A 17,630-nucleotide genomic window follows, 5' to 3' on the forward strand; every position below is an offset into this window, starting at 1 on the left:
TAGTTGAAGCCGTGGGAGCGAATGAGGTCACCAAGGGAGTGAGTGTATATTGAGAACAGAAGGGGACCAAGTACTGAACCTTGGGGAACCCCCACCGTAAGAGGATGGGAGGGGGAGGAGGAGCCTGCAAAAGAGACTGAGAAAGAACGACCGGAGAGATAAGAGGAGAACCAGGAGAGGACGGAGTCTGTGAAGCCAAGGTCAGATAACGTGTGGAGGAGAAGGGGGTGGTCCACAGTGTCAAAGGCAGCTGAGAGGTCGAGGAGGATTAGGACAGAGTATGAGCCGTTGGATTTGGCAAGCAGGAGGTCATTGGTGACCTTTGAGAGCGCAGTTTCCGTGGAATGAAGGGGACGGAAGCCAGACTGGAGGGGGTCGAGGAGAGAGTTGTTGTTGAGGAATTCTAGGCAGCGCGTGTAGACAACTCGTTCAAGGAGTTTGGAAAGGAATGGTAGGAGGGATATGGGACGATAACTAGAAGGTGAGGTGGGGTCAAGAGAGGGTTTTTTTAGGATGGGAGAGACATGGGCATGTTTGAAGGCAGAGGGGAAGGAACCAGTGGAGATGAGATGGATGAGTAAAGGGTGTAAATTCAAGAACAAGGGAGCTGTAGAAGGGAATGGGACAAGAGGAAATTGAAGGCCTAGTTGGTTATGGTTACGGGCGTGTGATACAGGGTGGTTGGTGGTGCTGTCAACAGGGACAGGAAAGTCGGGGAGAGGATAGGAGCTTCTGTGAAGGAGCTTCTCCTCAAGTAGCCCCACTTCTCCCAGGCTCCCCAAAATGATCTACTCAGGGCCTCCTCCACCCCCATAATCTGGATTGTGCTGAAGGCTTGGGATTCCTGGATCTTTTCGTGTTTTTTTCCTCTCTCTTCCTCTCTCTCTCTCCCTCTCTCTCCCTCCCTCTCTCTCTCTCTCTCTCTCCCTCCCTCTCTCTCTCTCTCTCTCTCTCTCTCTCTCTCTCCCCCTCTCCCTCTCTCTCTCTCCCTCTCTCCCTCCCCTCCCCCCCCCACCCCATTGGGAATGTAGTTAGTGAGTACTGTCTTTCAAATTTCCTGTGTCTGTTTCTTTACATGGTGCGTCATCAAGAAATTAGTGAATTGGTTAGCAGATAATCACTAGGGGAAAAAAAAATGGAAATTATTCGTTAGGCAGACGGGGTATGTTTTTGATTAAAATGCTGTGCAAACAGGCTGAAGTATCTCCTCAGCCCACAGCCTTCTCATTTTATCCCTGAAGATTTTCACCCAACACTCCTTCTTTAACAGTGTTGTGGCAACTGAGGAGGCTGTGGGTAGTCTTTTGGAGATTTGTAACTTTTTTTCATTTCTGTAGCCCAGTTTCTTTTAGACACAGTATGATTTCTTTCAGATTTTGGATAAGGAGAACCCAGGTTAATTTCCTTGCAGTGTTAAAAAGTCATAGGTGGCTGAAAAAGCTGAAAGGTACAGGCCTAATACCTAAAGCTGTTAATTCATCTTTTACTAAATGTTACACCATGTTTCTTGGTACTCTCTGAATAAAAGATTGTTCTGAGAGACATAATTAATAGATCAGATTGCTGCCGGTGAGCTAGTATATTCTCCCAGTGCTAAGCACAGGATTTTGCATATGGTAGGCATTCAGTGACTACTACTGATTGTCCAATATGGAGACAGAGACCAAATATAGGAGGAAGTAATTAAGTACTAACTACATAGTACATAAGTACTCTGAGTGGTGGTAAGTACTTGGAGGGACAGGGGAAAAAATAGCTTAACACCATACTGACTTGTATAAAACTGGAGACCTGGTCACCCTTGGCCAGGGATGGGAGATTAAGTCAACTTCTGGCCCCTAATAATGGTAATTATTACTATTATGGTGCTTGTTAAGCGTTTACTATGTGCCCAGTTCTAAGCACTGGAGTAGATACAAGATAATCAGGTTGGATATAGTCCCTGTCGCACTTGGGGCTCACACTCTTAATCCCCATTTTACAGATGAGGTAACTGAGGTCCAGAGAAGTGAAGTGATTTGCCCAAGCTCACACAGCAGACATGTGGCGGAGCCGAGATTAGAACCCAGGTCCTTCTGACCCCCAGGCCCATGCTCTATTCACTGTCACACTGCTTCTCTAGTGCAAGGGATGTGTCTCATCTGGTACATTTAGAGAGAATTAGAATTTTCCTTATTGTGTGATTGCCTGTGTAGACCAATATATTTGTTTATTTAAGGGCCTCCTCACTTTTAAAATCAGCGCCCCGATTTTCACTTGCCACGTGTAAAACCTGGATTCCTCTGCAACCCAAAGAAAAGAAATGATGGTGATTGAGAGATGGAAAAAGCCTTTGGAGGTTTCTCCTTCAGGGTTTTCAAATCTTTTTGCTGGGCAGTGTTAATCCAAAATGTACTTTAAAAATTCTATAGGATCACATGGCTTTCTAGGGTGGCAGTTTGAAGGCCAGGGCTAATTAGATTAATTATGAAACTTCCAGACCTTCAACTTTCAAATGTGTTGTTGCACATTATGATCTTTACAATTTTTCAATTGATACTAGGCAAGTGTTATCTTGCTTCTCTTTCTTTCTACCCGCAGAGCCCAACTGCATTTTCAGGAAGGCGATTATAAATTAGAAACTGGTAATTTTGTTCCCTTAATAATGGAAGTTCGATAAGGCTCTTGAATGGTATGATTCACCATAATGGTTGTATTTTAACTATTCTTTTTGGTCAGCTAGAATACGTGAAGAGCCAGACAGTGAATTGGCGGTGGATAGGGAAATCTTACTTAAAGTGCTATTGCTCCTCATTAGCATTTAACTTCCAAGAGGTAACAGTTTCATCACCGTAGGGATAGCTTGCCTCTTGGATTTCTCCTGACACTCTGAAGAATTTGAAGTACAAGTTTATTAATGAACACTTTCATTTTGCTGTAATTTTGGAGTGCAGGGTTTTTCCAGAAGTGGAAATTACTGAGCTCCCCGCTGACGGTAGATACATTCGTGTCATATAAAGATATGACTCCACTTCTCCTTCTGCGGCCTATCTGTAAATTTTCATGTTGCCTCTCCTACTAGATATTGAGCTCCTTGAGGGCTGGGATCTTATCTTCTAATTCTATTGCCTTCTCCCAAGCACTCTGGTACTCAATAAATTGTATTTTTTCTTCAGAACGCAGGATGCATATTGAAAGGTGCCAGCATGCCATCTGTTTTGCGCAGGAGACGGGGTATCCTTTAAAACCAGGGATGGTTTTAAATAATGGTGGCAATGCACTTTGAAATATTCATGGCTTCCTTAGTATGTTAGAAATAGTTTTAATGGTGTATGCAAAGCACTTAATATGTGTCAAACACTGTTCCAAGTGCTGGGGTAGATCCAAGTGAATTAAGTTGGATGCAGTCCCTGTTCCTTGTGGCATTCACAGCCTAAGTAGAAGAGAGAACAGGAGAACTGAGGAATGGGGAATTGAAGTGTCTTACCCAGGGTCACCCAGGAGAGAAGTGGCAGAGCTGGGATTAGAACCCAGGTCCTTCTGACTCTCAGGCCCATGCTTTTTCCACAATAATAACTGGAGTATTTGGTAAGTGCTATGTGCCAGACATTGTATTAAGTGACTAACATTTAGTTAAGGCCACACTGCTTCTCTCCAGAGTGGATGCCACTCTGGAGCTCGGCACAACAAGCGTGGAGATGGACCTCGGACGGCATGAACCCCCAAGGTCTGGCACAATTGCCTTCCTGCTTACCCCAGTCCGGCCGCCACTCTGGAGCCAGGGCTGATGAGCCAGAACAGCCGGATTCCTTTCTCGTGAACTACAAGGAAAGTCCCACCTCCCTCTTCCCCAAGGCCACCCCCGGTCAGAAGATTGGGGGGACTAATCAAGCTATGAAGATGACCAATCAGTAGCCAGTATATAACACTAGTTTTATCATGTTATCCTGAAAGATTTTGCTTGATTAACGTCTTGAAGCACAAAATGCACCAATAATAATAATGATATTTGTAGTATGTGTTAAGTGCTCACTATGTGCCAAGCACTGTTCTAAGCGCTGGGGTGGATACAAGCAAATCGGATTGGACACAGTCCCCTGTCCCACTTGGGGCTCACAGTCTCAATCCCCATTTTCTAAATGAGGTAACGGAGGCATTGAGATGTGAAGTAACTTGCCCAAGGTCACACAGCAGACAAGTGACAGAGCTGGGATTAGAACCCATGATCATCTTACTCCCAGGCCAACAGGTCGGTGAGCCAGATTAATAAAAAAAGGAATGCAGCTTTTGAATGGGCTTGGAAATCCAACCCAGTGAGGGAAAAACAGACTGTCCCTTTAGCAAGCAAGCAAGCAGTCATTGAGACGGGATGTGAAGTCAAAGGTTACCTAGTGCTGGGGTCTGTTGGGGTCTGCCAGTGTTCTAGAAGAGTTTTTTAGTCTTTAGGTTTAAAGGCTTGGGAGACGATTATTGCAGTTTGTGAAAACCTCTGTGGTTAACTTCAGCCAGCTTTTTCTTCCGATAGTAATTACAATCAGAGATCACCCGGATTATTGCAACCTACAAGTAATCCTCAAGCCTCATTTTGGGTCATAGTTTCAACCCCTTTTCTCAGCGAATCTTTTCCCTAAGCAATAAGCAAGCAGCAAAAGGGCCTGACTTTAGTTTTCATCAGTTCCTCTACCACCTTCTGGAGGAATCCAAAAGGGAAGTGCCAGTGAAGAATGGTATGGTGAAGAGGCAGAAAGGGAGAGGTCTTGGATGATCCGCAGGTAGGGATTGGGTCTACCTTCTCAATCGTATGGATGCTTTAGGAGTCAGTCGTATGGGTGCTTTAGGAGAATAACTTGGTTTATTCTTTTTGACACTGAAATAAGTAGAAAACTGAAGTCGTAATAGACTTTCAGGACTCAGTTATCCAAGTCATCTGTAGATGTGGGTGACATATTCTAAACTAGATGGAGTGGTAGAATTCTTTGGGCAAGAGGAAGAAAAGGATTGCTCAAAGAAGCAGCATGGTGTAATGGAAAGAACATGGGCCAGCGATTCAGAGGACTGGGTTCTAATCCCAGCTCTGCCACTGGCCTGCTGTATGACCTTAGGCAAGTCACTTCACGTCTCAGTGTGTCAGTTTCTTCATCTGCACGATGCAGGATTAAATCCCTTTTTTCCCTCTCTCATCAACTGGGAACCCTGCATGGGTCAGGGACTGTGTCCGAACTGATTATTTTGCATTTACCTCAGGGTTTGCGTAGTACTTGGCACATAGTAGACACTTAAAATTATTATTATTATAATTGTATGATATAGGGAAATAAACCTACCTTGATAACCAGCAGCAGCAGCAGGAATTAGCAAAGCCCTACTAGGTGCAGAGAACTGCATCTTGTTGAAGGGTTAAATTTATCTTTAAAGGGTGACAGTGTTTAAAAGGCTCCTCAGAGAGCCCCTAGAGACAATCAGAATGTCTAGGTAGATTTTGGGATCTCTGACGGTGTCACATTTTCCTGGTGCTGTGTGTATGCTGGAAATGCAAGACCATCCATAATTGGAAAATGAATAAAAATGCAGTCAGCACACAAAGCAAAGAATCGATTTTTCTGTCATCTTATAAAATTCACCAGCTTGTTTGGCGGGCGGAGGGCTTCTCTGGGCCAGAGCCGAGAAATGAGGTTAACCAGTGTGTGAAAGAGTTTGCAGAGTGCCATTTTCTGTTGAGCAGCGTTAGATAATTGATCAAATTGCACGTGCTTTTAGATGGTTCTTGTGGTGTTATTGCTTATGATTTCTGGGCCTTTGTAGAGGTCCATTATCCGAAAGACCTAATGATTACTACATTCTCATTACCAAAGTTTGATGCTCCTTGTATTGGGCCCTGGGCTGAATTCAGTGGGATAATGACACTTCACGTCAGCATATTGGGGGAATTTAGTGGCTGGAGGCTGTATCCAGGCTGGCTCAAAAAGCAAACCCAGAAGTGTCCTGTACACCCAGCTCTCCCAGAAATAGCAGCTGCCTTCCTGCAAAACCGCAATTTAAGGAAAACTCCAGCATCATGCAACGCTCGCATGCTCACAAACTGATTCTTCTAGACTGTGAGACCACTGTTGGGTAGGGACTGTCTCTATATGTTGTCAGCTTGTACTTCCCAAGCGCTTAGTACAGTGCTCTGCACACAGTAAGCACTCAATAAATATGATTGATTGATTCATTCATTCATTCATTTGTATTTATTGAGCACTTACTGTGCAGAGCACTGTACTATGCACTTGGAAAAGTACAATGCAACAATAAACAGTGACATTCCCTGCCCACAAAGAGCTTACAGTCTAGAGGAGGAATAATAGTATTTGTTAAGCTCTTACTATATGCCAAATACTTTACTATGCACTGGGGTGAATACAAGCAAATCAGGTTGGACACAGTCTCTGTCTCACGTGGGGCTCACTTTCTCAATCCCCATTTTAGAGATGAGGTAACAGGCACAGAGAGGTGAAGTGACTTGCCAAGGTCACACTGCAGACATGTGGCAGAGCTGGGATCCAAAATTTGTCAGATCAATCAGTCAATTGTTTTTATTGAACACATAGTTTGTGCAGAGCATGATACTAAGCACTTGGGCAAGTACAATGTAACAGAGTTGGTAGATATGTTCCCTGCCCACAAGAAGCTAACCAGTCTAGAGAACTTACAGTGAGATGCACATTTCCCAATTCACTAACAGTATTCTATCCAAAACATTTAGTACTCTCCCAGGCGCTTAGTACAGTGCTTCACCCAGCACACAGTAAGCACTAAATAAGTACAATTGAATGAATGAATGAATGACAGATTTTTCTGGCAGACAATGTGCTTTTGGCTGAATTAGGGTCTATTTCCTATGGTTTTATTAACATTATTACCTTAAGTATGCTGACCGTATCATCAGCAGCAGCAAGTATTTGTTGAGCCACCCACAGGGTGGAAATCATCACACTGGGCCCTAGCACGACACAGTTCTGCCCCTTGGGAATTTGTCATGAATCAGACAAGGAAAAATATCAGCAGCCCCAGGCAGCAACCTCAATCACACACTAAGCCAGGGCCTATAGAGTAATAGTAGTTGTAACTGTAGTAGTAGTAGTAGTAACAACAGTGTTTATTGACCACTCAATAAACTCAGTGTTTATTGACCACTCAATAAACTCAGTGTTTATTGAGTGCATTGCACTGTACTGAGAAGCCCAAGGCATGTTCCTTTCCCATAAGAAGCATACACTTTAACCGGGGGAGGCAAAAGTAAAGATATTTACGGATTGGTTTGGATTCCAGACCATGCCCCTGCCAATCACTGCAGGATAGACTGTCAATTTGATGATCAAATATCTATAATGATGCAATGCTTGATACAAAATAAGTGGTTAGTAAACACCGTCATGTTACTGTATCGGGTGTCCTCAATCTGGAACCCAGGATACTCCCCAGTCCAGAGGAGAGTTAGTTGATTTGGGGACACTTAGCATCTCATTGACACCCAGCTCTAGATCCTCACTTTAAAGTCATTCTTGTTTCTTCTCTTCTCTGTAAATGCTGATCTCTTATCTGACAGAAGCCACCATATCCAACACTTGAAAATAATCCTGTTCTGTGCAGAGTGTCATTGTCTGAGACTTATCTGCTCAACAGAGTAGGTGGAACTTCCAGAAAGAAAACAGAAAACACCTTTGAACCAAGTGGCTCTCTTTCATTATCCCCATTTGTTTTCTCCACCGACTGAAAACTCAATCCAGGAGAGAAGAGTTTGATGTGATAACTGTCACAGCATATTTTCACTTGGAGAAAGTATTAATTGGCCACAGCCCTGTTTGACTCAAAAGACAATGTAAAGCTTGGGCCTCAAGGCAAACTCACGAGGATATGGTGGCTGAAATTAAATCAGCCTCTCTCCCAGTTGCTGGAAATGTTCCAGCTCATTTCTGTTGGAAAAGCCTGCTCACAGAGCCTGAGCAGACAGCAAATGCTGTTGTTGTAGCTTTTTTTTCTTTTCCCCCAAACCACCCTCTCCTGGCTGTGCTCTGTGAAATTACAATTCCATCTTCCAGAATGGAGTTAGAGTCTTTGCCTGTGGGTGTTTTGGGGTGAAGTGTTCGCCCTTGATTGTTTGATCTTTTTAAATTCAGTTTATCCCAATGTGCGTATTGCCCATCTCCCAGGCCCCCTTCTAGATCAGGAGCCTCCTGAGGATCAGGGGACCATGTCTTCTTTGAGAAGCAAAGTGGCTTAGTGGAAAGCACACCAGACTGGAAGTCAGGAGATCTGGCTTCTAATTCCGGCTTTGCCACTTCCCTTCACTTCTCTGTGCCTCAGTTTGCTCATCTGTAAAATGGACATTGAATGCATGCTGTCCCCCATTCTTAGACTGTCAGCCCCATGCGAGACAGGGACTGTGTCTTACCAGATTATCTTGTATCTATCCCGGCACTTAGCACAATGCTTTTCACATTGTAAGCACTTAACAAATGCCCTTTTTATCATCATCATTGTTATTATTGTCATTCTTACTATTACATTCTTCCCTAGCACTTTGTACAGTTCCTTGCACTCAGTAGACACTCAATAAATAGGAAGGAAGGGAGGGAGGGAGGGAGGAAGGAAGGAAGAGAGGGAAGAAAGGAGGAAAGGGGGGAGGGAAGTCACTATAAGCTCTTTGAGGCAAGGAATATGTCTGTTTCCTTGTATTCTTCCAAGTGCTTAGTACAGTGCTCTGCACACAGTAAGCACTCAGTAAATATGACTGGCTGATCTATTGACAGACACTGGCCTAGGAAACAGAGTGACCTCACCTGTGCCTTCAGCTCTCTGTCCCCATAAATAGGCACCTGGAACAAGCTTCACATCGGGTCTTTCTAAAGCAGTGGTGCCAGAGAAATAACTGAGGCGAAGGACTGTGTGAAAATTAAATTGGTTGCCCACATGGAGACTGGATGTCGGCATGGTAGATTGCTGTAAAAAGTCAGGCACTGTTTGATGACTGCTTCACTGATTGTTGTTTTGTCTCTCTTTTCAAATTAGATCTTCATCTTTGAGAATAACATCTATTACTGCGCCCACGTGGGGAAGCAAGCTATCCGGGTGGTCTCCACCGGGAAGGAAGGTGTGATTTTCAATGGCCTCAGCGACTGGCTCTATGAAGGTAAGATGCACGGGGAGGGGCTGGTGGGTGAGTTATCGCCTCTGGATTAGTATCCATAAGGCTCACAGAATCTTCCCTATGCATGTCTTCTGCCCATCTGCCCCCGAATTCTCCCAGGCCGGTGTGGGTGGTCGAAAAGACCAACTCCAACACCCTGCCTACTGGCCCCTTGGCCTTTTCAAACCATGCCGGGGGTTCTGTCCACATAGGAGGCTTGACATTCACGAAAGTAGATCTTGAAGGTGGAGAACTAATTAACCCTAAGTAGTTAGGGTTACGGTGCTGTTTTTTTGAGGATGGAAATGGTCTTGTGAAATCTAGACCAGTAACAAAACACCTTCCCTATCTGTGGCAAAGGCAGCAGTTCTCTGTGCCCTCAGCAGGAATCAGAATGGAAACAGTGCTCTCAATGTGGTATTTGTTCAGTGCTTTCTATGTGCCTGGCAGTGTACTGAGCACTGTGGTAGATACAAGATTATCAGGTCTGACTTAGCCCCTGTCCAAGATGGGACTCACTGTTAACACAAAAACTAAATTTCAGTGTGCAAGGATTCCAAGGGGCCTCTCAATGGGGCCTGGTGTAGTTATCTGGACAGTAGTCCAGATAATCTGCAGTATTACGTTTGCCTTGAAATCACCTTGATTCAGCCATTCAGCCTCCCTTCTGACTGAATTAGCTGAGCAGGTGTGGGAAAGTAGACGCTTACTTTACAGTGACACCTCGTGGGAGAATAAGGGGGCTTTCTTTTTGAGACCAAGCATCACATTGTGTCCAAACCAGAACCCTGAGAACTATTGTAAAAATTTTAAAATTGCTTCCCATCCCCATCTCTGGTTGCAGAAAGCTAGCGTGAAAGTAATGGTCATGATGAAAGCAGTTTATCCATGATTTATTCAAGTTCTTGCAGGTGTTATGAGGTATTTTGGGGTGTGTCTTTTCTGTGCTGGCCCTGTGGGGATCTGGTAAATGAAATAGCAATTATTTGGAGTGGGAGGCTAATGGTCTCCATATTTAATGAATCTGAAATGGGCATCATCCCCATGTAGGCTCCTGTCACATCACATATTAATGACCTTGCCTTGATAATATGTAAATTTTGCCTTGTGGATGGACTCGGATCAAGAGGTTGTGTGGGCTCTGAAGGAGCAATTCTCCAAGGACTCAGAGAAAGTTCAAACGAACTTCCAAAACTCATTCCATCTGTCAGCTCTCTGATTCAGGGAAGGGCACTACGGGAGGCTCTGTGCTGCTTGGCAGCCTGACAGAAAAGACAGTCTACAGCCAAGGTTGGCAGCTCTCCACCCCTGGCATAACCGAGAGTGGCACCCAGACCATTGCCCTTACACAACTGCTGTGGAGGCACTGGGAGAGCCGCGGTGGCTTGGGTGTATCAAATGGAATGCCCTTCGTGGTAGACTGTACCTCTGCCCACCTGCTAATTTTGCTGTTTTTATATTTGTGAAGTGTTTACTATGTGCCAAGCACTATGCTAAGTGCTGGGGTAGATACATAGTAATCAGTTCAGATACAGTCCCTGTTCTACATAGGGCTCACAGGTAAAGCATGAGAATGAGCAGGTTTTTAATGTCCATTTCACAGATGAGGAAACTGAGGCACAGAGAAGTGAAGCGACTTGGCCCGGGTCACACAGGGGGCGGGAGGAGTAAATGATAGAGCTGGGATTAGCACTCCCAGGCCTGGGGTGCTTTCCACTAGGTGGCTGCACCCCACTGCCCCAGCCAGACCATGACTGGCAGGGCCAAGAGAGTAGGAGCTTAGAACAGCGCTTAGAACAGTGCTTTGCACATAGTAAGCGCTTAATAAATGCCATTATTATTATTATTATTATTATTAGGAGGGGCCACTAGCTCTATAATCAGTTCCTGCGTCTACCTGACCAGGCTGAGTCCTGCTGGGGGACTCTGACCCTCCTGAGCACAGCAGCCGCAGCAGCAGCAGTAACCATGGTACTGAGCGACTGCTCTGATGGTAGGAGAGGACATTCCTCCTCCAAACTGCCTCTCCCACTGTGGGATTGGAAGGAGCAGACGAGACCCTCCCCTCCTCCCCCGCCAGAAGCCAGAGACTTTTGGGGTGCTGGGGTACAGAAATACATCCAGTGAGGTCCCCCAAGGACACAACCTGAGTAGGTCCAAGTTGGAATGGCTTTAAAAGACTTAGGAGCTTACCATCCTAGTAATACTACTACTCATGATAGTAATAATAATAATAATAATAATAACTTTGCTTTTAATAATAATGATTAGGTGAGTTTTTTTAGTGTTTACTATGTGCCAAGTATTGTACGAAGCGCTGAGGTAGATTCAAGATCATAAGTCCCACATAGGAATCACAGTCTAAGTATGAGGGAGAACAGGTAATACCCAGCTCTACCATTTACCCCTCCCGCCCCCTGTGTGACCCGGGCCAAGTCGCTTCACTTCTCTGTGCCTCAGTTTCCTCATCTGTGAAATGGACATTAAAAACCTGCTCTTTCTCATGCTTTAACTGTGAGCCCTATGTGGAACAGGGACTATATCTGACCTGATTACTGTGTATCCTCATTTTGCAGTTGCAGCTCAGTGCTTAGTACAGTGCCTGGAATATAGTAAGCGCTTAATCAATCAGTGGTGTCTATTGAGTACTTACTGTGGGCACAGCACTGTTCTAAGCTCTTGGGAGAGTAGACTACAACAGAATTAGCAGACACATCCCCTGCCCATAACGAATTTACAGTGTTGAGTTTAGAATAAATACCATAAAAAGAGGGAACTGCGGCACAGAGAAGGCAAGTGACTTGTCCAAGGTCACACAGCAGGCAAGCAGCAGAGCAGGGATTAGAACCCAAGTCTTCTGACTACCAGGCCCATGTTATTACAAGCATAACTGCGATAGTCTGGTAAAGCCCCAGTAACTTTCAACCTAAGAGGGGAGATAAAATCAGGAAATGTACCATTCACGTAAATGTTGTCATTGTCAATGTTAATTCCTGAGTACCTCCCAAGTGTATTGTATATACTAATGATTGGGAAAATGCAACAGCAGCAAACCTGTCTGGCCCTCAAGGAGACTGCAGTCTAATGGGTAGTAATAAGTATTGAAATTCCAAGAAACTGAGAGATGTTTGCCTTCCCTGACAGTGACTGAGGAAAGCCATTTGGCTTGACTCTTTCCTCAAATTCCCTTCAACTCTATATTTTCCTTCCCAATTATTAATTGCAGCTACTGGTCATTGAGGTTCTTAATTGATGTTGTATTTCACTCTATTGGCCCCCTGGGGTTGCTTAGGTAAGGGTCACGATGAAAAATCCTTTGGCGTAATTTCTGCCCAGTGAAGAAACACTGTCTCATCATCATCATCATCAATCGTATTTATTGAGCGCTTACTGTGTGCAGAGCACTGTACCAAGTGCTTGGGAAGTACAAGTTGGCAACACATAGAGACAGTCCCTACCCAACAGTGGGCTCACAGTCTAAAAGGGGGAGACAGAGAACAAAACCAAACATACTAACAAATGTCTGCCAGTTATCCTTGGCTCAGAATCCAATGTTGAAAGTTGACTCTTTCGAATACCATCGTGTCAGCTGTTGACATATCTGCAAGGCTGTCCAGGGGCTCTGATTGAGAGTACTCTTCCAAGCGTTAGTACAGAAATATGCATATGTACTGAATTTTCCCAAGTGCTTAGTACAGTGCTCAACACACAGTAAGCACTCAATAAATACCTTTGATATGCATGTAGTAGGCACTCAGTAAATACTGTTGATTAATTGGACAGAGAGGAATCCCTCTGGGTTCCTGCAGCTTCATTATGTTAATTCACTTTAGTAGGGGGCCATGTCATTTACATCGAACTAGACCTACCCAATAATCTGCATGGGCTTCAGCACTTCAGCATTAAATGAAATATCAAGTAACAGAAGCTAGAGAAAATTAGACAAGAGAGAGCTTGGAAAAGATACCAAAGGATGTGGGGCTCATCAGAAGGAGACTGAGCAGGAGATTGCTGACTGTAATAAACTCCAAGTTTCAAATTAGGAAGGCAGTGGGGCTCAGTGTCAAGAGAGTGGAAGGATTCAAGAGACCCGGGTTTTAGTGCTAGCTCCAGTGCTTGCCTGCAGTGTGACCTTGGGCAGGTCTCTAAACTGCTCTTTGCCTCAGTTTTCCCATCTGTAAAATGGGGATTCAATACCTGTTCTCCTTTCCCCTTATACTGTAAGCCCGTGTAGAACAGGAAGTGGGTCCGATCTGATTAGCTGGCAGCTGCCACAATTCTTAGCACATAGTAGGTGCTTCCTAAAATGCCTTCCACACCTGAGGATGAAGAAGGGTGATGTTTCCCTTTAGGTTTCTGGCGGCGTCTGGAAATTAGTCCCTCAGTGGGAGAGATTTATGAGTGTTCCATGCCACCTTGTGGTGAGTTTACTTAATTCTTGGAGAGTTTTCTATTTCGAATTGGCAGCGGGTTGATCCGAGCATACTTCTAATCACTCCAAGCAGAACTAATTATAGCGGCGGAGACCCCGAAATCCTGTCTTGAGTTATGCACTAAAGCGGATGAGATTTAAGTGCCAGATTCATGCTGAATTTTCCCTTTGAGTCTTGGGCAAAAAGCCAGCTGTAATTTTGAAAATCCAATCTAATTTTTGTCAGTTTTCTAGTGATGATTGCTTTTTAACATTTTTCCCGACATGACTCAGAGCTGGACAGAGCTCATCGAGGAACTTGTCATTGCCTCCCAGAGGATTTTGCAATCTGATTGAATTGTCATTTGTTTCGTTAAAATTCAAAGAGACACCTTCTAAGAGGAAATTCCAGAACCTTGAGTTAGATATCACTGAGGCAAGAGATTGATTGTGAAATAAAAATACGGTATTGGGGAATATCTCTAGCATTTGTGGGTTTATCCGCATTTGTAATAATAATAACCGTGGGATTTAAGTGTGGCTATAAGCCAAGCACTGTGCTAAGCACTGGGGTAGATACAATGCAGTCAGATCAGACTAAGCTTCTGTGAACAGGCTTTTAATCCCCATCTTAAAGATGAGAAAACAGTTTCAGTGAGGTTAAGTGACTTGCCCAGAATTACAGAACAAGCAAGTGTTGAAGTGGGGTTTAGAACCCTAGTTGGCTCCCTTTACTGTGCTCTTTCCATTAGGCCACACTGCCTTTGGGTATTGGTGGCTAGGTAGAGAATCATCTACTCTAACATGTTTTTGTTACTTCTTTTAAATGTTAAGTATCCTGTGCTAATACACTTGCAAACTGCATTCCATTATGAGAGCCATTATTTGAGAGCATATGTTTAAGGTTATTAGATTGTCCTTGATAGCTTCTCTGTTACTCCCCTATTAAAATGTTAATTGCAAAACCATACAAACCAGGAAGAGTTAGCTAGCAAGCTTATGAGTATTTAAAGTAATATCACATGTAATGTTATGATTCCATGCTGCGAGTCACAAAATAACATCATCTCTTCCCCATGAGATGCATGGGGGATGCAGTTATTCTGGAGAAAACGTATAAACCCAGGGTTAATGCATCTCCCTCTTGCTTGGATTTCAGCCAAGACCCCGTTTTAGAACATAATTCATTCTCAGTGTCATGTTATTTGGCTTCCCAGAATTGCATGCAATAGTAAAACAGCACTACATCATAATTTTTGTTTCAAACCCTGTTGATGCATTCTTGAATTTCTGTCAGTTCAAGTAACACACACACTATGGGATTCTTTTTTCCTCCATCCTTCTTCCCCTTTTTCTTTTTCTTTTCTGAATGAAGGTTTTCTTGGCAATTGGCTGCCCCTAAGTGCAGGGATCCTAGGAGATGTGGGAAGAAAAGATCACCATCACCATTCCCCCACGCAAGAAGTCTGGTGGGTCAGAATCATCCAAGCAGTTAATCAAATAGTATTAATTGAGGGCTTATTGTGGGCAGAGCACTGTACTAAGCGTTTGAGAGAGTACCATTACAGTAGAGTTGGTAGACACGATCCCTGCCCACAAGTAGTTTACAGACTAGGGGACAAAGCACCCAACTGGCTGTAGCCTTTATTTTGGGTGGAGTGAGCAGGAGGAAATGCTAATTTGGATTTCACATATTTCGCTAAATAAATGGAAATATTCTTGGTTCAGCCCAGAGAAGAGCCCAAAAGCAATGAGCCAGAGTCCCCTCTGGAAAATTCCCAATTAGTCTAATTCCTTTCCGATGTCAGTATTGAGCATCTTCTTTCCATGTATCTGTCTCTGAGGGTTCTGGGTGTCAGTGGATTAGTTTTCTCACAAAATTCCTCTCTTTTTGTGAAGCACCAGAGCTGGGAAGGCTTATCCTACCAGAAAAGAAGCTATAGCTGAGGAATTAGGGGGCAGAAAATAGGGGAGGGATTCAGAGTGAATAGAGAAAACTGGCTCACTTTCCCTCCCCTGATCTTTGGGAATCGGGTGGGGAAATTGGGCTAGTTGATTCCCAAACTCATGGAACCTATAGCGTCCAAACTGTTTGAAAGGTACCATTTGGAGGCAAATATGCTTCCCTATGCTGTCTGGCTCCCAGAAGGAGAAGAAATTCTTCTTCCTTATATTCTAACTTGGTGGTTTCTCAGTCCGTAGGAGTTAACAGAGGACTTGCAAATTCCCCTTGGAACAGAGAGAGGTGAATAAAAAACCCGAAAGGCGTATCATGGCCATGAATAGGGTGAAGTTAGGAGACAGGAAATCAAAGCGTGAACTTTGCCTCTTTTGTGCCAAGGGGAAGATGAAAGGGAGATTGCCACCTTGTGGCAAAATGATTTCATTGGTGAGAACAGTGCTTTGTTTCCATGGTTCTTATGCCGCAATGATTGAATTTGAAGATCCCTCTGATGATAATGATCCCGCTAGAACTGTGTAATATGCAAATGACATGGCACTGATTAGAGCGCAAAACTGGGAGCATTGCAAGGGGAAAGCACCATTTTCCTTCTGGTTGAGTGTGCACTGATTTCCTTTTAGCCTCCCCCCCCCCCCCCGCCCCCCTTTAATTCAGCTTTCGACGCCTCGGATAAAATATTTAGTGGAAGGGAAAAGAGAACCAGATGCAGATTGGAATAAAGAAGATTTTCTGTTTTTAGAATGGGGCCATTTATTTCAAAATGCAGGTCTATTACGCACGTTATTTGTGTCTTGCTATTTTGCAGGTCTCCTGGCATTCTCCATGAGGCTTGACTTCCTCAAATAGATGCAGCATTTTGAGGGATTTTTCAGTAGTGGTATTACATCCCATTTAGGAATTGATAGCAGCTGATTATCATCAAGCCATTTTATTTAGTCACACCCCTATCCCCCCCCCAAAAAATGATCATGTATACTCATACTCACCTTCCTGTTCTTCATATGTGACAGACTATCACTCTCCCCACCTTCAAACCCCTCCTAAACTCACATCACCTCCAAGAGGCCTTCCCTAACTAAAGCCCTCATCATCATCAATCGTATTTATTGAGCATTTACTATGTGCAGAGCACTGTACTAAGCGCTTGGGAAGTACAAATTGGCAACATACCCCCTACTCCCTCTCCCTTCTGTGTCACCTATGCACTTGGATCCTTACCATTATCAGCCCTCCCCACCCCCAACACTTATGCACATAGTCATAAATTATTTTAATGTCTGCTATCCCTACTAGACTGTAAGCTCATTGTAGGCAGGAAACTTGTCTGCTAAATCTGCTGTAATTGTACTCTCCCAAGGGCTTAGTAGAGTGCTCTGCATACAGTAAGTCCTCAATAGATATCATGGATTGACTGATTGTTTAGGAGCCTTAGCTCACATTCATTTATGCAAATAACATATGTTCTTGGGTTATAGAGGGCAAGTAACTAGCCTTTGAGGGAGGGAGAAAGGTGATTCATGGAACTTGTTTGGAGAGTACCATTTGTCACATCTAAAAAGCTCACACAAAATTTGTCACACAAAAAGCTCGTAGTAATATTGGGTGCACAACTCAGGAATCCTGATGAAAGGGCAGAAAACAAAGTGAAATTCTAACTTGAGCTCGGATCACGGCCGCAGCAGTGAGCTGCCTTCCTTGGGGGTCAGGAGAGGAGGGTAGAAGAGGCCCGTTCTGACTTACTTCCAACACTATGTGCCCTAATAACTTGAGAAATTCCATAATTATTGTCTATATAGCCCAATATTCCAAGAATTATTTGAGGAAATATGTGATGGTTGATTTCCTTTTCTTCCATTATGATGGTTATAGACCTCACCATCTAACATCTCTAACTTTTCCATCTAGATCTCTAACTTTTGTCATCATCATTGGTTTTGTTGAGCACCTACTGAGTGCAAAGCATTGTTTTAATCTGATTTGGAAAAAAAATCAGATGCTATGTCACTGTACCAGTGACTATGTGCCAGTCACTGTACTAAGTTCTGGGGTAGATACAAGCTACACAGGTTGGACACAGCCCATGTCCCACGTGAGGCTCACAGTCTTAA

General features: G+C 44.0%; 1 protein-coding gene across 5 annotated transcripts in view; it reads left to right on the forward strand.

Annotated features, from left to right (window-relative positions):
* Positions 1 to 17,630, forward strand: part of DPP6 (dipeptidyl peptidase like 6) — a 551,379-nt gene that overhangs the window by 466,099 nt on the left and 67,650 nt on the right. For all 5 annotated transcript variants that reach the window (XM_038755599.1, XM_038755601.1, XM_038755600.1 and 2 more), the window contains one exon: positions 9,031 to 9,151. In XM_038755599.1, the coding sequence (XP_038611527.1) occupies positions 9,031 to 9,151 (121 nt within the window). The remainder of the gene's footprint in view (positions 1 to 9,030; positions 9,152 to 17,630) is intronic.

The sequence above is a fragment of the Tachyglossus aculeatus genome, chromosome 13, assembly GCF_015852505.1.
Source record: "Tachyglossus aculeatus isolate mTacAcu1 chromosome 13, mTacAcu1.pri, whole genome shotgun sequence".
NCBI classification, from domain to species: domain Eukaryota; kingdom Metazoa; phylum Chordata; class Mammalia; order Monotremata; family Tachyglossidae; genus Tachyglossus; species Tachyglossus aculeatus.